Source organism: Ovis canadensis, chromosome 19 (genome assembly GCF_042477335.2).
Source record: "Ovis canadensis isolate MfBH-ARS-UI-01 breed Bighorn chromosome 19, ARS-UI_OviCan_v2, whole genome shotgun sequence".
Lineage (NCBI taxonomy): Eukaryota > Metazoa > Chordata > Mammalia > Artiodactyla > Bovidae > Ovis > Ovis canadensis.
Genome location: NC_091263.1, coordinates 35,895,957 through 35,916,656, shown reverse-complemented (window position 1 = coordinate 35,916,656; position 20,700 = coordinate 35,895,957). Strand labels below are relative to the sequence as shown.

The 20,700-nt window shown below is 44.6% G+C and overlaps 1 protein-coding gene across 1 annotated transcript in view; it reads left to right on the top strand.

Annotated features, from left to right (window-relative positions):
* Positions 1–13,035: 13,035 nt before the first annotated feature.
* ARL8B (ARF like GTPase 8B) overlaps positions 13,036–20,700 on the top strand; it is a 50,864-nt gene continuing 43,199 nt past the window's right edge. Inside the window, exon 1 of the mRNA XM_069561821.1 lies at positions 13,036–13,628. Coding sequence (XP_069417922.1) covers positions 13,119–13,628 — 510 coding nt within the window. The 5' untranslated portion in view covers positions 13,036–13,118. The remainder of the gene's footprint in view (positions 13,629–20,700) is intronic.

The window sequence follows — 20,700 nt, the reverse complement described above, 5'->3', positions numbered from 1 at the left end:
ACCATGTGTGTCACAGAAAGGTTACTGAAAATAGATCATCACGGCCTGTGGTTTTCATGGCGCATTGGAAGTTCAGGCCGGCAGAACAAAAATTCCAAGGGGTTTTTCTTTTTTCTGTTTTGTTCACTGAGATCCCGTTGCCTAGGGACTAGGACAGTGCCTGACACATAATAGGCGCCCATCAAATGTTTTTTGAATGATATCACAATTTCAAAGGATACTCAGTTTGTTGTTTTGCTTCAGCAAAGGTAAGAAGAAATAAGCAGGAGATAACAAATCCATTTTCTACTTGGAAACTTGAGAATTTAGAATCCCTACCACCGCAACTGTGGGATCCTCTATTAGAACTTAAATATCCATGGCTTCAACTGGCAACCTCTGCTTTTGAGGCCAATTGCAATTTACTATGTAGGGTGGTACTCTATATGCATGCTCAATTGCTCAGGCGTGTCAGACTCTTTGTGACCCCATGGACTGTAGCCCACCATGCTTCTCTGTCCATGGGATTTCCCCGGCAAGAATACTGGAGTGGGTTGCCATTTCCTTCTCCAGGGGAATCTTCCCAATCCAGGGATCAAACCCGTTTCTCTTGTGTCTCCTGCATTGGCAGGTGGATTCTTTACCACCTGGCCACCTGGGAAATCCTGTAGTACTCTAAAGATTTGGCAAAAACAAAAACCAAATAGGGATGTCCTCATTAATCCAGATTTGCACTTGAGCTCTGTGAAAGAGGCTCTCAGTAAAGGCTCATTCAGTGACAGGCTCTGGGCAGATCTAGACTCAGGAACCGAGTTCGAGAGGCCAGAGGGATTGATGGATGAGATGAAAGATTATTTTTTAAATTAATTTATTTTTTAATTGAAGGATAATTGCTTTACAGGATTTAGTTGTTTTCTGTCAAACATCAACATGAGTCAGCTATAGGTACATAGACTTTAAATTTTTTATTTATTTTAAATTATTTTTTAAACTATAGTTGATTGACAATGTTGTTAGTTTCAGGTATACAGCAAAGTTTTATACACACAGACATGCACACACGCACACACATATATATCCTTTTTCAGATTCTTTTCCCTTATGCTGCTGCTGCTGCTGCTAAGTCGTTTCAGTTGTGTCCGACTCTGCGCGACCCCATAGATGGCAGCCCATCAGGCTCCCCCGTCCCTGGGATTCTCCAGGCAAGAACACTGGAGTGGGCTGCCATTTCCTTCTCCAATGCATGAAAGTGAAAAGTGAAAGTGAAGTTGCTCAGTTGTGTCCGACTCTTAGCGACCCCATGGACTGCAGCCTACCAGGCTCCTCCATCCATGGGATTTTCCAGGCAAGAGTGGTGGAGTGGGGTGCCATTGCCTTCTCCATCTTTTCTTTTATAGTTTATCACAAAATACTGAGTATAGTTCCCCACGCTCTACAACAGGTCTCTGTTGGTTGTCTGTTTTATATACAGTAGTGTGTGGGTTAAGCCCATCCTCCTAATTCATCCCTCTCCCCTCCCCTCTTTGGTAACCACAAGTTTGTTTTCTATGTCTATAGGTCTGTTTCTGTTTGGGGATGAGGTGACAGGTTTTTTTTTTCTTAATTTTATTAATTTTATTACTTGACTTCTCTGGATCTGAGTTTCACCACATGAGATCTTTTAGTTGAGGCATGTGGAATATAGTTCCCTGACCAGGAATCAAACCTGGGCCCTCTGCATTGTAAACGTGGAATCTTAGCCACTGAACCATGAAGGAAGTCCCTGAGGTGAAAGGCTTTGGACTTGATCTCCTGTTGTTGGATTTCTTCTTGGCATTTCACCGGTTTTGCATTTTCTGTTTGCTTCTCTGAGCCTCATTAGAAAGTAGCTTAAACATTAATTAGCAGCTATCTATTATTTCCCTCCTCTTATTGAGCCCACAAAATCAAACCCTCAAAGCAAAATACCCAGAGAGAACTGGCAAGCCATTTAAATTCAATAGATTTTAATTGCATTAGGATGATTGCATTAAATGGAAACAAATAAACACACACATACACACACGCTTCTCTAACAGTGGTACACCTGACCATTAACTAGGAATGCTAATCAGGATATTAACAGTTGTGATTTCTTGAGTACTTACTATGTACCAGGCAGGTATTTCACATTCATAAGCGAACTGTCATGTTGGTGAAAACATGGAAACTGAGGTTTAGGGAGATTATCTTGTTCAGTGAAATGAAGCCAAATTAGAAGGCTACTTATAGGCTTTGAGTGTAATATGCTTTTGTGAAAGTAGCCAAATTAGAAGGCTACTTCTGGTTTAAAGGTGCCTCTAATGTGTTTGGGGCTTCCCTTGTAGCTCAGTCAGTAAAGAATCTGCCTGCAGTGCAGGAGACCCTGGGTTGGGAAGATCCCCTGGAGAAGGAAATGGCAACCCACTCCAGTATCCTTGCCTGGAAAATCTCATGGACAGAGGAGCCTGGTGGACTGCAGTCCATGGGGTCGCAAAGAGTCGGGCACGACTGAGCGACTAACACTTACACTAACGTGTTTAGTGAAAAAAGGCAGATTTCACAGAAGCATATTATACTTAATTTCATTAATAGAAATTGTACGTAAACACATACACATGCACTCACATATCTTCATAAACGCATGAGAAAAATCAGCAGAAAGTTGCCCAAACTTAACACAAATTACCCATCTTCTCTATGTCTTGGTTTTTACATCTGTAAAGCAGGTGTAGTAAAAGTATCCATCACATGGAAAGGACATACTGATTAAATGAAGCAGTCTATATAAAGCATTTAACACAGTGCCTGACACATAAGTGAGTCCTTGATCTGTTTTTGCCATTATTATTTTTACTATCACTACTATTACTAAAGAAAACTCAGGTCAGTTCAGTCGCTCAGTCATGTCCGACTCTTTGCGACTCACGGACTGCAGCACTCCTGGCCTCCCTGTCTATCGCCAACTCCTGGAGTTTACTCAGACTCATGTCCATGGAGCCAGTGAAACTCAACGAACTGTCAATAGTGATTACCACTGTTGAGAGGGAGTGAACCTGAGGGTCCAAGGAGGTGAAGGTGATTCACATACCTATCAGAGGCTACTTCTATTATATGCATGTGTGTGTGTGTGTGTGTTAGCCGCTCAGTTGTGTCCAACTCTTTGCGACCCCATGGATGGCAACCCGGCCAGGCTCCTCTGTCCATGGAATTCTCCAGGTCAGAGTACTGGAGTGGGTAGCCTATTCCTTTTCCAGGGGGCCTTCCCAACTCAGGAATGGAACCGGGGTCTCCTGCATTGTAGGAGGATTCTTTACCAACTGAGCTACCAGGCAAGTCCTGTATAATTTACAGTATATATAATGTAAATTATTTTCTAAAAAGTACCGCTCATGTCAAAATTTATTTCCCCAAGCGCTTTTATCGTCCCTCACAAACATCCAGTACAATAATAATGAACTCTTAAAAAATAAACTCTGAAAGGTCTATTTAAGTGTTTCTGTTCCACAGCATATTTTTGGCGCAGAGCAGTATGTGGAACCCCATGTCATTAACAAAGTTTTCTTTGGCTGCCTAGAATCAGTCTTCCCCCAGTACATCCGCAGGGCAGGCCACCTGCCTGAGTCTGGTCAACGCCGGGGGTGTTTTGGGCTGACGCATCTATTCTGAAAGCTTCCAGGCCGCCTTTGAAGTTGGCTTGACAGCCCATGAAACTCTCCCGGAGCATCCCAGACGATCCCGCGGCGCTTGGGAACCGTGTTCCTCTCTCTAGCTGCCAGAAGGAGCCCTGCAGTGCGCCCGGCAGCCGCCAGCTGGAGCTCAAAGGCAGCGGCGCGGCTCGGAGACCGCAGGGAGCCTCGCGGTGGGGGCGCCTCCGCTCCCGCCGCCCAGCTTCCTGCGCGCACCCCGCCTGCGGGAACCAAGGGCATCCTTTCCAAAGCTGGACGGAAGTTCACTTACATCTCCCTGTTCTACGTCTGTCTATTGCATTATCACAGGTTGCCTTAGGGGTTTAATACGACCAAACTGAAACGATGTCAAAGGAGAGAGATCCGAATGTGGAGAGGACTGGAAACTGGCCATTACTCCATTTACTGGCAAACATTTACAGCTTCCCCTGCTAGGTCTCAGGGAAGATTGGATCTTCCCTGGGAGCTCAATCGGCAAAGAATCTGCCTCAGTGCCAGAAACCCCGGTTCGATCCCTGGGTTGGGAAGGTCCGCTGGACAGAGGAAATGGCAAACCACTCCAGTATTCTTGCCTGGAAAATCCCATGGACAGGGGAGCCTGGCAGGCTACAGTCCATGCAGTCACAAAGAGTCAGGCACGACTTTGCCACTAAACCACCCACCAGGTGTCTGACCTGCAGCCAGGGGCTGGGAATGCCAAGTAAGGCCAACCCGCTTTCCCAGACAGAGGGCCTCAGTCCGGTTAATAATAATAGGGTAAAAAACGGTTTGGATGAAACCGTTTGGTTCGGCTTTTGGCTGAAGCACCAAAAACAAAATTCATGTCACGTATCAGTGAGATACGTGAGATTGCCTTGCAGAACTGCAAAGAGAGATGGCTTGGAGGCGCTGAACACTTCACCCCCACTGAGGGTAGGAAAGGGACCTAGAGAGGGAAATTGAAGGAAAAAGTATTTGAAGAGAGCTGTTGATGAGTTAAGTCTCCCCCCAACCTTACAGCCAGGGAGGGGGCATGTGAGGCTAGCTCTCTTAACTTAAAACTGAGGGGAACGGGCTTTAAAGGGACCATTTAGAGAGGCCACCTGGGAAATCTAAAACATGTGGCCCTGGGGTGACTAGTTGTTCTGATTGAAGAGGAAAAGGTGTTACCACGCTGGGGGTGAGCTTACCCCCAAAATTTGTGAAGACAAAGTACAGTGAGTGTTCCCAAGGGAGAGGATGTGGGTCTCCAGGGGAGAGAACTGAGGTGGAGCTGCCTTAGGTCTTGTCCGTTGGGACCTCCTGGTGGAGTGAGGAGATCTCAGCAAAAACGAAAAAGATAAGACTCCTAAGTGCTCTGATTCTAAAGGAAAGAACCCTTAAGGCACCTGCTAACACAGAGATGCATTTGCCTGAATCCAGTGAACTACAAGTAAGGTACTTCCAGGGTACCACGAGGGACACCACCAGCCTGAAAGACCTGCCTCGCCCGGAGAAGGCCAGTCTCTTCCACGGCCGTGCCAGTCCAGCCGGCACTTTCTGGTCCCCACGCCTGGCTCCCTGCCTCCACTGCGTCTGTGCTTCATGGGTAGGGTGACCATAGACCCCAGTTTGACCAGGGTGGTTCTGATTGACTTTCAAAGTTCTGGCATAATTATTAACAGCACCCCCTTTCACTCTCAAAAGGGTCCCCTTTGGATGAGAAATTTCATGTTCGTCCTACTGATGGGAGGTAGCCCCTTAGGCAGGACTAACCTCCAGTGCCTCAGACTGTAACCTTATTTGGAAATGAGGTAATCAAGTTAAGATAAGGTTATTAAGGTGGCCCTCTATGACTGGTGTCCTTATAAAAGGAGGGAATTTGGACACAGAGTCAGGCCTGCACCAGGGAAGACGCCATATGAGGATGAAGGCAGAGGGGGAGTGGTGCCTGTACAAGCCAAGGAATGCCAGGCGGTGCCAGGAATCTACCAGAATCTACCAGCAATCTACCTCTCCTGCGGGAGAGGCCTGGACCATGCTCCCTTACATCTCTCAGAAGGAACAATCCTGCGACAGCTCGGTCTGAGACTTCTACCCATCAGACTGTAAAACAAAGCATCTCTGGAGTCTAAACTCCCAATCTGCTGTCCTTCTTTATAGCAGCCTTGGGAGATGAAAACACTAGGAAACATAAGCTGCCAGTCTTATCCTCTGTCCCCTTCCCAAAGGTCCAATCTGCAGCTCAACCTAGGCAGCAGGAGAAATTTGCCTAAAATAATTTGTTGTTTTCAGTTTTCTTCACACTCCATATATTTGTTACTGAACCTGAAGTATGTGCAGGTTATCTTTGATGGTGTAAGAATATGGGTGCAGGGGGAGAAGCCTAACCTTAACTGCACCAGAGCAATGGCACAGCAGCAAGGGCTGCTGGGTGTCCCCAGAAAGGAGCTAGCTGTCTAGAGAAGATAAACCCAATAGCAAACCTGTAAGCAATAAGCTGTTTGTTAGTTAGTATTTCTGCGCTGCAGTATTGAGCGAGGTTCATGATAAAATAGGCCTCCTACCTGGGTGCCACTGCCGCTGCTCCCACCTCTGGTACATCATTGGCCCAGGTTGGATTTGAAAGACAGGACGGTGGCAAGCAAATAGGAAAAAACAAACACAAAAGAGTAACGTTGACTCCAGCAGTTTTTCAGCTGGGGGCAGCCTTGCCCCTAAGGGATGTCTGGAGCTACTTTTGATTGTCCTAACTGGGGAAAAGGTGTGCTACCAGGGCCTAGTAGATGGAGGCCAGGGATACTTTTAGAGATTCTATAGCACACAGAACAGCTGCCCACAGTTGGAATTCTGTGACCCCAAACGCCCATAGTGCTGAGGTTGAGAAGCTCTGGCTTCACTGAAACCACAGGATGTATCCTAAGTGCTTCCAAAGTGCCCCTGGAAACAGACAGGACCCCCAGGGCATGTGACTGTAGAATGGGAAGCCTTAGGAGGGGACTGTGTTGGTCACTCGCTGGGTAGTGTGCCTGTCACAGGAACACACAACACGGAACTTCCATGTGAGGCATTGGGATCTCGGATGTGAGAAGCATCAGTAGTGGCATTTAAGGAGCGCCTTCTGTGCACAGAGCTCTGTGCTGAGAGGCAATGTTGCATTGTTTCATTTGACTCTTGTGACAACCCTAAGTTGTTGTTTAGTCTCTAAGTTGTGTCCAACTCTTTTGCAACCCTATGCACTGTAGCCTGCCAGGCTGCTCTGCCCGTGGAATTCCCCAGGCAAGTATACTGGAGTGGGTTGCCATTTCCCCCTCCAAGGGATCTTCCCAACCCAGGGATCGAAATTTTGTCTCCTGCATTGGCAGGGGATTCGTTTCTGCTGAGCCACCAAGGAAGTCCAAAGCCCTGACAGGTAGATATTATTTCCATTTAGGCTCAGAGAGGTGTAGTAATTTGCCAAAAGTCAGAAGGGAGAAAACTGGAATGCAAACCCACTCCTTGACTCCAGAATGTGTGTTTTCTTACCTTACAAATGGATTTGCCGCTTGGTGAGCATTGAGCCCAAAGATACAACTAAGCCAAAGAGCCGGAGAAAAGAGGTTTTATTACTTGCAGCACGTAAGGAGAACACTGGGATCTTTCCCAAAGCGGTGCCTCCTTGAACAGCAAAACTTTAGTTGAGGACATGCATATTCATCAAGGGGCTTGGACAGTGTGTGCATATTCATTAAAGGGCTTGAGCAGAAGAGAATTCAGCCTAGAATTGGGGCAAAGGTTTGCCAGGATCCACGTTTTGGTTGATTAAAGTCACGAGAGTCAGAAGAGGTCAACATCATCATTCTTTAGGTTCCCCCCAGTCTGGGGTCTCAGCATGTGGGGACCTTAATTCCTGCAGAACTCAGAGATTTGTGTCAGATTGTTATGTATAGCTCTGGAAGAGAAACTGGACTCTGTTTTGTTCCTGAACTGTTGTTTCTTGACTGCTTTTCCCTTGTTTCCTTAAGATCATTAATTACTGAGACTTGCTCAAAAACAAACATTGTGGCCAGGCTTAGATCACAAAATGACTTACGCCAAAGAATGGCTTCTCTTGCACAAGAAAGAGAATAGACTATTTCAAAATTGGGAAAGGAGTACGTCAAGGCTGTATATTGTCACCCTGCTTATTTAACTTACAGGAAGTGTACATCATGTGAAATGCCGGGATGAAGCACAAGTTTGAATCAAGATTGCCAGGAGAAATATCACCAACCTCAGATATGCAGATGACACCACCCTTATGGCAGAAAGCAAAGAGGAACTAAAGAGCCTCTCGATGAAAGTGAAGGAGGAGAATGAAAAAGCTGGTTTAAACTCAGCATTCAAAACACGAAGATCATGGCATCTAGTCCCACCACTTCATGACAATAAATGGGGAAACAATGGAAACAGCAAAGACTTTATTTTTGGGGCTCCAAAATCACTGCTGATGGTGACTGCAGCCATGAAATTAAAAGAAGCTTTCTCCTTCAAAGAAAAGCTATGACAGACCTAGATGGCATATTAAAAAGCAGAGACATTACTTTGCTCACAAAGTTGGTCTAGTCAAGGCTATGGTTTTTCCAGTAGTCATGTATGGATGTGAGAGTTGGACCATAAAGAAAGCTGAGCGGCAAAGAATTGATGCTTTTGAGCTGTGGTGTTGGAGAAGACTCTTGAGAGTCCCTTGGACTGCAAGGAGATCCAACCAGTCCATCCTAAAGGAAATCAATCCTGAATATTCATTGGGAGGACTGATGCTAAAGCTGAAGCTCCATTACTTTGGCCACCTGATGAAAGAACTGACCCAGTGGCAAAGATCCTGATGCTGGGAAAGACTGAAGGCAGGAGAAGAAGGGGATGACAGAGGATGAGATGGCATCACTGACTTGATGGACATGAGTTTGAGCAAGCTCCAGGAGTTGGTAATGGACAGGGAAGCTTGGCATGCTGCAGTCCATGGGGTTGAAAGTGTCAGACATGACTGAGCAACTGAACTGAACTGAACATCAAGAAAGCCTTACTGGTTCTCTTTCTCCAGGACCCCTCCCCTTTCTTATCTGGTTAGACTTTTATCCCCCAAACCATAACACTGACTGGTAATCAACTCCACCAAAAAGCAGTGATGACCTGGATGAAGGATAGATCCATTTCAAAAAAGTTAATGCTTCTATTTTGTACCTGTGTTCTTTTCTTTTTCTATTTTATTCTACTTTGTTGCATTTTATTTCATTTCCTTACCTCCCTTTGTACCTTTCAGAGATACTGGAAACTAAAGCCCAGAGAGGGGACATGATTTGTCCAAGGTCATTATTTAGTTTCAGCCAGAAGAAGAACTTTTAATTTAAGGCTTTTTCCTGTCAGCAGAATGCTCTTTTCATCACCCAGTGTTGAGTAGCCTTGGAATTCTCTAATGATTGACTTTTCTTACAATGGGGTTAACTAGCTGCGTTTTAGAGTAATGATGAGTGTTCCATCTAAAGAGAAAGAACTTCCTGGGACTTCCCTGGTGCTTCAGTGGTTAAGAATCTGCCTGCCAATGCAGGGCACGCAGGTTCAGACCCTAGTGGGGAACCTAAGATCCCACATGCTAGGAAGCAACGAAACCCTTGTGCCGCCACTAGAAAGTCCATATGCTGTGATGAGAGATCCTGTGTGATCCATCTAAGACCTGATGCAGCCAAATAAAGAAAAATAAATAAATAGAACACCCTAATTGTTTCTTGCTTCCCTGTTTCTGAGGCCTACCCTCCTTTTAAAAGACAAAGCTGACATTCTTCCCCTTGTCAATTTCGAAGGACTCTCTCTATAACCTGGGCTGACGTCCATGGCTAAGAAAAGATTCTGGCTCCTTGACTGACTTGGCCAAGATGCAACCGTGTCCTGCGGAGAAGGCTCAGGTGCTGTCATTTTAAGACACTGTGAGGCTGATAGTCAGGCCAGTGGGAACATATGGAATGTGTCACACCCATCTTCTTCTTTGTCCAAAACTATTATCCCATTAGACACATGTGAGGCTCGTGAAACAGACAGCTAAGAGATGAGGCACTAACCACTCATTTTCTCAGAATGACTTTATTGGTTTAGATCAAAATGGTCCTTGTTCTTAAGGGGATTACAACTTAAAATCATGTCCCTAGCTGTGATATTTCCTCCTCTGTGTCTCCGTTTTGTTTTGTTTTCTTTTTCTTTTTTTGCCTTTTTCTTTTCTTATTGATTATTTATTTTTGAGATCGACACAGTGCAAGCTTTGTTCAGTGGCCAAAGAATGGAGAAGCTGGACCAGATCAACTTCTCACACACCTGGTAAGAACGAGTCATTCTGTTTTTACTTTTAACTTTTTATTTTATATTGGAGTAGAGTGGATTAACAATGTTGTGTTAGTTTCAGGGGTATAGTAAAGTGATTTACTTGTACATATACATGTATCTTCTTTTTCAAATTCTTTTTCTGATATCTAAAACTAGAGTGGTTTTCAAGGATGCCTCTAGCTCTGATGCCATAGAATTTTCCTTTTCTTATACAACAGTCATATAGCAAGCACATGCGTTATTCTGACTTGCTTTGTTCTCTTCATCCACATTCTTAGGACACTGGGATTCCTGACCTTTACATGTGACCTGGGAATGTATATGAGCACATGATCTGGCATTCCCATTTTTAAAAGTTAATTCTAAATAAAGTTCAAAGGGAGGAGTACACATATAGGACTTTGTACACGATATTGGTTAAAAAAGCAGACAAAGGTGGTATCTTTACCCCTGTTTTTCAAATGAGAAAATGAGCCCCTATATTGTTAACTAAATGTCCGGAGTCACTATGTTCCAGAAATAATAACTAGCATTTTGTGAATGTGAATGCTGTGCCAGGCACTATATGAAGAGCTTCATGTGGACTCATTCACTTGCTCCTCACAATAACCTTTTGAGGCTGGTAACAATTCTCTCACTTTACAGTGAACAGAGGCACAGAGAGGTTAAGCGACTTGCACAGTTCACACCGCTGATAGGTGGATGGGGTCATACCACAAGGTTCCTTCTTCTGTAAACGCTGTAAATATATCAGCTTGCCATTCATTACCTTACTGCATCTAATTTGCAATTATTTTATTTCATTCTCATTTGAATACTATGAATTATGTACTTACTTTCAGTGGTGCGCTAATAAATGTCTAATAACTGGCTCACTGGGGAAGGGAGGAGTCTAATTTGTAGTGTTTGCCAATTTCAGTGGTGCAAATATCCCCAGTGGTTAATCTCAAGCTACTAATGAGACATCGATGAACCCAGACTTTTGAAAAGAAATGTTCTCCATTATATGGTATTTCCATTCTGTGGATATGTACATAGCTTCAAGAATTATAGCTAATAGTAAACAGTATTAAAATAATTAGGAAATGATGTTTTGAATATTTGAATATTTATGGTTTTATTTTTAATGAAATGTATTTAACTGCAGGTGAACAAAGGAAGCTCAGAATAATACCTACAACATGTTGCCATTTTTGTGCTTAAGAGAAAATTCTCTACCCCATATATGTGTATAAACGTTTGCTGGTGCTGGGTGCTTAGTTACTCAGTCGTGTCCGACTCTTGCAACCTCATGGACTGCAGCCCACCAGGATCTTCTGTCCATGGGATTCTCCAGGCCAGAATACTGGAGTGGGTTGCTATGCCCTCCTCCAAGGGATCTTCCCAACCCAAGGATTGAACCCAGGTCTCCTGCATTGCAGGTGGATTCTTTACTGTCTGAGTCACCAGGGAAGCCCATAAATGTTTATTTGATCAATAAAAAAGTAAACTCTTCAAATGGGTTACATCAGAGATGGGGAAGTGAGGATGCCCAGAGACTAATAGATTACCTTTTTCTTATTATGCCTCTGTACTTGCTGATTGTTGTACAACCAGCATACTGTGCTTTTATGACAAAACATTATAAAGTTTTTAGTTTTAGTTTTTTGGTTTTCTTTTGGTTTTGCTCCCACCACACAGCTTGCGGGATCTCAGTTCCCCACCAGGGACTGAACCTGGGTCGCAGCAGTGGAAACGCCAAGTCCTAACCACAGGACACCCAGGGAAGTCCCGATATAAAGCTTTTTCTTCCTTTTAATATGAAACTAGAATCAGGAAGTAAGAAGTGACTTTTCTATTAAGTGGAAAGGTGGTGGTCTCTTGGCCATTTCTCGTGTTCCCTGGCTTGCAGCTGCGACACTGCTGTCTCTGCCGCTGTCATCCCGTGGTTTTCTCCCCTTCTGTGCCCGTGTGTCTTCTCTTTTTATAAGGACACCAGTCGTTTTCGATTAAGCGCCTACTGGAGAATCCCAGGGACGGGGGAGCCTCGTGGGCTGCCGTCTATGGGGTCGCACGGAGTCGGACACGACTGAAGTGACTTAGCAGCAGCAGCAGCAGTACTCCACTAAGACCGTCTTAACTGATTATATCGGCCTTGGTCCCCGTTTGCAAAGGTCACATTCTGAGGTACTGGAAGGTCAGGACTCCAACATATCTTCTGCAGGGGCACAATTCAATCCGTAACGCCTTCCTACCATCATTGCTGCCTGGAACTGCCAGAGCAAACTTTTAAAAATATAAATTGGTTCACCTTCCCAGTTCCCTATTACACCGAGATCGAACTAGAGCCCCCATGCCTTCCTTCGTCTGATCCCAGCCTCTGCCTCCATCCATCTCTCTTCCCACTCCCTGTCTTATTAATCTGAGGTGACAGCGCTGAATTCTGTTCCTAGAGCATTCTGAACACCTTTCCGCTGCAGAGTCTGCTGTTCCTTCTGTCTGGAACGCGCTTCCTCCGGACGAGTGCCTGGCCCTCCTTCTCATGGCCTCTAGGTCATCACAGCCAGGGCCGCCTCCTCCGAGAGGTCTAGTCTGACTAGAACAGGCGCCACTCCCTGTTCTTCTCCCTCTGTGGAAGGTAAGCTCCTCAGAGGGAGGGTTTTCTAAAATCGGAAAACCGTACCTTTTAATTAAATTAAACTTTTCAACGGGCGACTCACTTGGATGATTTAAGTGAAAATGATATAAAAAGATATTCAGTGAAGTCTCATTCCCATTTCTGCCTTTGACCGTCCAGTTTACCTCATCCCAATAGAAAACTGTTTTTATTAGTCTTCCAGTATTTCTTTATGCAACCATAATATGTGTTTTATATATGTACATATGTATTCTTGTTTTCCCATATTATACCGAAAATATCATATAATGCATAGTTGGTGCCTTAGTTTATGTACCTTGAAAATACTTCCTGGACATCATTACATATCAGTTTACAGAAAACTTTCTCATCTTTTGAAAAACAGTATTCAGTTTTGGGAATCTGCTAAAGTTTAATCACTCCCCTACTGATAAGCCCGTGTGGCTTCCATCTTTTGTTACGTAGGACAGGGATTTTCATGATGAAACCCCCAGAGTTTTGAAGTCTTTCTGCACTGAGCCGACAGTCAGTAAACAATTGTAGAGAAAATGAATGATGAATGGATCAACAGGAATGAGCCAAGGACTATAGTAGGAAAGGAGCCCAAGGGCGGCACGCCGGTGCACGGTGCTGCACGGAGGCTCCACCAGGTGGCGCTGCAGGCGGCGGGCGCGCCTGGCCGGACAGGCCTTGCCGCTCTTGCCGTGGGCGCCGGCGGCGGCGCGGGGACGAGCGTGGGGGGTAGGGCGAGTCATATGACCCGCTCGGCTTCCTGGCTCCGGCCGCCGTCGCCCGCCTGTGTCCGCCTGTGTCGCGCCGGGGCCCCGAGGAGCCGTTGGGGGGGTCCGGGCCGAGGCCCGCTCGTGTGGAGGTCGTCGCCGCCGCCGCTGCCCGCTCGCTCGCCCGTCCGTCCGTCCTCCCTCCCGGCCGCCATCATGCTGGCGCTCATCTCCCGCCTGCTGGACTGGTTCCGCTCGCTCTTCTGGAAGGAGGAGATGGAGCTGACGCTCGTGGGGCTGCAGTACTCGGGCAAGACCACCTTCGTCAATGTCATCGCGGTGAGTGCCCTCCCGATTACCCTCCCGGGGCGCCGCAGCCCGCGAGTCCGGCCCGGCCTCTGCTCGAAGGCCAGGCTGGTGGTGGCGGGGTGGGGGTGGGGGGTCCCCTCGGCGCGGCGGGGCTCTTGGGAGTGTGCGTGTCGGGGGAGGGGGCAGCCGTGCTGGTCGCCTACCCGGGCGTCAGGACCTGGAGTTTCCCTCGTGTTGGTGGCTGGTGTATCGGCGCGGTCGGTAGTTGAAGGGTTATTTCCATTTAGTCGTCTTCTTCCAAGCGCCGTGTCCCCGTGTCCTCGTCGCAGCCGGGGTTTGGAAAGGGTGTAATTGGCCTTGTCACATTTTTAAGGCTCTTGGTGGTGGTGGTGGTGGTGGGGGTCTGGGATTTCCTTCGGGTTTGATCTTTGCTGGCCGCGCAGGGGTTAACTTTAGCTTGTCAGTTTCCCGAGGGGTGGAATTTGGCGAGTCCGTGTGTCCCGTGAGAAAGCCTAAAATAATTGAGATTGTCTCAACTGGCCACTCGGGATGGAGAGCACCGTTGTGAGGAAAGCAGGGGCCAGTGTGGGCTCATCCCTCAATTCTGTGGGCAGCTTGTCCCGTGTAATCCAGTTAATCGGTTTTCTCACCCGTTCCCCGAGGGGCCGAATAGACGGTGCTGCGATCGCCGGTAAAGCTAAAGACAGGCATTTCCTGCCAGTCCATAATAGTGCACGGCTTTTATTTTTTAAATTAATTTGTTTATTTGAAGTATAGTTGATTTACAAGTGCACAGCTTTTACTAAGCCAAGAAGTTGGGTGGGTGGGGTCTCAATTTCTAGAGCCCTCGTCTAGGGGATAAGATTTGCAGTGAGCATAAAGTTGGAAAAGAGGTGTTGGTCTAATGTAATGGTTTTTCTTACAGACAGAGAAAGGAAGGGACTGGGTAGAAACGTAGCTCATTCCACGCCCAAGGAATGAGTTTCTGGGAGGGAAAGAAATTGCCCTGGGAACCTATATAGAGTGTGGTGTTTATTCATCGGTGATTGAGGGAAGGAGGATAATTAAATTTTGCTCGTTTGGTTGGCAGGGGAGGGAATAAGAGTGAACGATTCTCGTCAGTCTTCATTTAGAGCCCAGGAGTTGCTGTGACTCAGTCTTGAGCTTGTCAGGGATGAACTTTTGAGCTATTTGAGAGAGATGGCAGCAGTTTCTCCACCGTTTAGATGATGGGTGAAATCCTATTTTATTGGCGACTCGCTGTCCAACTGGTTTGGTTACTGGAATGATTCAAACACGCCTGTCTTGTTGGAGAACACAACTTGTGTAACTTGTGACTGTTAGTCCTTGCAGTGATAGAGCAACAGGAAGGAGAAGTAGAGATGAGCAGACATCCAAACTTCCTTTGAGGAATATTGCATATAAGCATAAGGAAAACTTGCCTGCTTGTTTGGCTCTTGTAATGTTATTGGGCCGGAGGCTTGAGATGACTTTTCAACAGGCCTAAAAGGATGGAATGGATATCTAATACCACTAAAATTAGTAAGAAAAAACTTCAGGCTTTGGCTGAGTATTCATATTTGAACTCCTTGTATGATGTGGAAAAGATAAGCTGAGATCATTTAATTGTAAATTTTCTGATACTGTTTTGGGATAAGAATTGGTGTCTCTTCCTAAATCCTCTCTTTTTGAGAAGACTTAATTATAGTGTTTTGTAGGTCTATTACTACAATCAATTGTATTTGTTACAGAGAAGTAGTTATGGTTGGGAAACCTAAAAAGATTTTAGTAAATCTTGAGGAACTCCTGGAACCATAAGCTCGATTTTCATGCTTGTGTGTTTAGTAGACAGTTTAGCTTGACATAATGAACATGAACTTTGAAGTCAAACAGCCCTGGATTTGCAATCTGGCTCTGCCACTTAGCAGCCTTGTATCCTCTTTCAGTCCTTGCTTTCCCATCTATTAAGAGGAGTTAATAATAGGTTTCTTACAGAGTTGCTGCGAGTGCATGAAATGACAGATGTTAAGTGATTAGCATCATGCCTGCCCATAGAAGGGGCTAGATAAATGGTAAGTGTTGTATTATTTGTAGTGGGTACAGTCATTTAATGCAGAAATGGTATTTTGAAAAATATTTAGAAGGGAATTAGCTGGGGTCATTCCTTTGCATTTGTGTAGGTATTCAAATATGGACTGCTGTAGTGGATTCATAGATCATGACAAGTAATCACAGCATGTCCTCCCTCTCCCCCCATCTGTTAACATCTGGAAAGCTGTTGAATTCAAAGTGAACTATTATTTTAACGTTAGACTCCTATTTTTGTTTCGTTCTGGGCAAGCTGTGCAGCTTGGAGGATCTTAGTTCCCTGACCAGGGATTGAACCCTGACCCTTGGCAGTGAGAGCTCTGCATCCTAACCACTGGACTGCCTGGGAATTACCTAGACTCTTCTTTCTGAATGATACAATGTGGGTTGCAGATGCAGTCTTAGTCACTCAGTCGTGTCTGACTCTCTGCGATCCCATGGGCTGTAGCCTGCCAGGTTCCTCTTTCCATGGAATTCTCCAGGCAAGAATACTGGAGTGGTAGCCATTCCCTTCTCCAGGGGATCTTCCCAACCCAGGGATCAAACCCTGGTCTCCCACACTGCAGACTGATTCTTTACCATCTGAGCCACCAGGAAAAGACCATAACGTGACTGGGTTCTGTTAGAAAAAAATCATGACTGTGATTGCCTGTGGCCTTTAAGATGCTGCAAAAAAGTTGTCAGTTACTAAGTCCTGTCCGACTCTTTTGCGACCCCATGGACGCCCACCAGGCTCCTCTCTCAGTGGGGTTTCCCAGGCAAGAATACTGGAGTGGGTTGCTGTCTCCTTCCCCAGGGGATCTTCCTGACCCAGAGATCAAACTCCCGTCTCCTGTGTTCGCATGTGGGTTCCTTACTGCTGAGCCACCAGGGAAGCCTGGAAAAAAGAGACCTCAGTAAATTTTTCTTTAAACCTCAGGCTTTAACCTAATTTGTGGTTCGTATATATTGAGGGTGAGGAAAAAGTTAGTAATCTATAGTGAATTTACAGAGTTTTAGATAGAAACAGCATGTCTAAAATAGTAAATTTAGCTTTATTTAAAAAAAAATCAACTGCATTATTCTATGTATGAAATGTTTGATTTATAGACTCAGAGATTCAGACGTGTTGAACACTATGTGTCACTTTAGAAAGATGGCCATTTACTTCTCAAATTCAAAGTAATTTTCCAGGTATGAAAAGCTTCAGGTGAAACTGGTTTTCTTAGATAAACATCAACTTTTTGTAAACATCACATTAAAATGTGGCTGTATTTACTGCCTTAAAAGTTAAGAAGACTGAGAGATGTTATTTAACTTATTGTAGAGGTTTGTGAAGCTGAATAACTTACATGTAGGATTTGGTCTACTTTGAAATGAGGCAGTTTGCTTACAGAGAGTCTTAGTCCTCAAATTCATCTTCTTATGGTTTCAAACTCCAAGTGATACTTCATGTAATCTGATTTTATATAGAGACATTTAGTATATATTGTGTTATCTTTGTTTTGAACCTTAAAAAAAAAACACCTCCAAGTCTTTAATTTTTTGATTAATGTTAGAAAATGAAATACTGCTCATTGCTAAATGTTATGGCAGTTATTGCATAATAAATCATGTGTCTTGTATGTGTAATTTATGTTAAGTAACCTCTACTCTTAACTGAGACTCTTAGATGGGTTATAGGATAGTTATGAAGAAATGTTTGGTAGGATTTACCAAAATGGATAAGATAAGTTTTATAGACATTGTGTATTTTTGAAAGTAGTACTATTGTAAAAATTTCTCTACATTTTAGTGAAGTGTTGATAGCTCAAAGGTTAATCAAAGGAAAAGTTTATTACTTCTGAGAATTACGAAAAGGAGATACTTGGAAAGATTGTAGAAGTTTGGACCTAGAATAATTTTTTTAAGTTTGTTAAAAAAAAATTAAGTGGTCTACTTTTATCCTCGTTTTATAGATGTAGCCAGGAGATCCAGAAATGTTTAGTGAAATTCTTAAGGCTAATTAGTAGCAGAGATAAAATTAGAACCCAGGGCTAGTGCATTTTCTCCTTACCTACCTCTGTAGATCTACCTGAGATTAGAATCATAGAGCTGTGAATCAGGAGATCTTAATTCCTTAAATATTTATTTTGAATCTAAGCATACTCCTCTTGTGACTATGAACAGCATTTTAAATCCAGTGTCAAGCGTATTGACTACCATTTGGGGACTACACATGCACGCACACACACATATACAGTCTGTGTGTGTGTATGTGTGTATTTGAGACATGAATTAGGGGAAAGAATGATCTGCCCATGAATTAGGCACACAGCAATTCAGCAGTAACAACAGGACTGGAAAAGGTCAGTTTTCATTGCAATACCAAAGAAAGGCAATGCCAGAGAATGCTCAAACTACTGCACGATTGCACTCATCTCACACGCTAGTAAAGGAATGCTCAAAATTCTCAAAGCCAGGCTTCAGCAGTACGTGAACCGTGAACTTCCAGATGTTCCAGCTGGTTTTAGAAAAGGCAAATGAACCAGAGAGCAAATTGCCAATCCGCTGGATCATGGAAAAAGGAAGAGTTCCAGAAAAACATCTATTTCTGCTTTATTGACTATGCCAAAGCCTTTGACTGTGTGGATCACAATCAGCTGTGGAAAATTCTGAGAGATGGGAATACCAGAGTACCTGACCTGCCTCTTGAGAAACCTATATGCAGGTCAGGAAGCAACAGTTAGAACTGGACATGGAACAACAAAAGGAGTATGTCAAGGCTGCATATTGTCACCCTGCTTATTTAACTTCTGTGCAGAGTACATCATGAGAAATGCTGGGCTGGAAGAAGCACAAGCTGGAATCAAGATTGCCGGGAGAAAGATCAATAACCTCGGATATGCAGATGACACCACCCTTATGGCAGAAAGTGAAGAGGAACTAAAAAGCCTCTTGATGAAGGTGAAAGAGGAGAGTGAAAAAGTTGGCCTGAAGCTCAACATTCAGAAAACGAAGATCATGGCATCTGGTCCCATCACTTCATGGCAGTAGATGGGGAAACAGTGGAAACAGTGTCAGGCTTTATTTTTTTGGGCTCCAAAATCACTGCAGATGGTGATTGCAACCATGAAATTAAAAGACGCTTACTCCTTGGAAGGAAGGTTATGACCAACCTAGATAGCATATTCAAAAGCAGAGATATTACCTTGCGAACAAAGGTCTGTCTAGTCGAGGCTTTGGATTTTCCAGTGGTCATGTATGGATGTGAGAGTTGGACTGTGAAGAAAGCTGAGCGCTGAAGAACTGATGCTTTTGAACTGTGGTGTTGGAGAAGACTCTTGAGAGTCCCTTGGACTGCAAGAAGGTCCAACCAGTCCATCCTAAAGGAGATCAGTCCTGGGAGTTCATTGGAAGGACTGATACTGAGGCTGAAACTCCAATACTTTGGCCACCTCATGCGAAGAGTTGACTCATTGGAAAAGACTCTGATGCTGGGAGGGATTGGGGGCAGGAGGAGAAGGGGACGACAGAGGATGAGATGGCTGGATGGCAACACCAACGCAATGGACGTGGGTTTGAGTGAACTCCGGGAGTTGGTGCTGGACAGGGAGGCCTGGCGTGCTGCGATTCATGGGGTTGCAGAATCAGACACGACTGAGCGACTGAACTGAACTGAGGCACACAGCACAGTGGAAGATTATTACGTTCGAACATTTAAATAACTGGCTAACAGGCGTTTGAACTAAATAACATTCGAACATTTAAATAACTGGTTATTGAACTATGTTTGTTGTTATTGTTTAGTTGCCAAGTCCTCTCAGACTCTCTAACTCCATGGACTGTAGCCCACCAGGCTCCTCAGTCCATGGGATTTTCCAGGCAAAAATACTGGAGTGGGTTGCCATTTCCTTCTACAGGGGGGTCTTCCCGACCCAGGGATCGAACCCAGGTCTCCCACGTTGCAGGCAGACGCTTTAACCTCTGCACCACCGGGGAAGCCCTTAAATCAGATCCAAGTACTAACATCAAAGATTTCAAGGGAGGAAAGGAAGCCAGATTGAAAGAAGAAGGGGGAGGAGGCGGGAGAAGGGGGGCGAAAGGGGTGGCCTTACAGATGTCTCCTGCCACCTACAGATGCCCAGGCGTTATGAGACTTTTCGCTGGGCCTCCAGAGAAGGGAGGACTGGAACTCGGCCCTGCCAGAAATCAGAACCAGAATTCGGGTCAGTCTCCAATCCTCAGCTCAGGCTGAGGGCCCATCGACCAGATTCCTGCGTTCAGGACCGGGGGACTAGAAAAACAGGGAAGGATAGGAAGGGTCAAGGAGAGGAAGGAGAGAGGGAAGGGGAGAGAGGTCAGTAAAGTAGCAAATCTGAACTGTGACTGTCGGAGCTGGCCTTCTGGGTTGCCTTCAGATAGAGATTCGGAATTGTGGAACAGGAAGCAACTTGCTAAGGAGCGTTTCTTCAAACTTCTTTATCCTCTTCCCCTCAGTCATTATTTTTTCCAGTGCAGGCTTAGAATCCCAGAGCAAAATGTTCTTGTTAAGAAGCTGTTAAGAGTGCATTAAGGCATTTTAAATTACTACCTTAGAGGATATTTCACAACTTAAAGCACTTACTAAGTTCCTCAAATATTAAGTTGCTTTTAAGATAAAGAATGTCACTGAACATGCATACAAAATTCATTGTACTATAAAAAATAGTTACTATTTTTAGAAGATTTTTTCCTAATTATCAAACTATCACAAAGTCATTAGTAGAAATTTGGACAGAATACTATAACATAGAAACCACTTGTTATCCCCACCATCCAGGGTTAACTACTGTCAGCATATCAAAGTATTTCCTTTTCATCTTTTTTTAAAAAATAATGTGTATATCCAAACACTAATTTTTTTTAAGTTTTGATATACTATTTATAATGTTTGTATCCTGGTTTGTTTTAATTATCGTGTGCGCATTCTTCTGTTCTGAAACCATCTTTAATGCCTTCATAATTTATTGTTATAGCATATCTTGTGGATATACCATAATGTATTCGATCATTT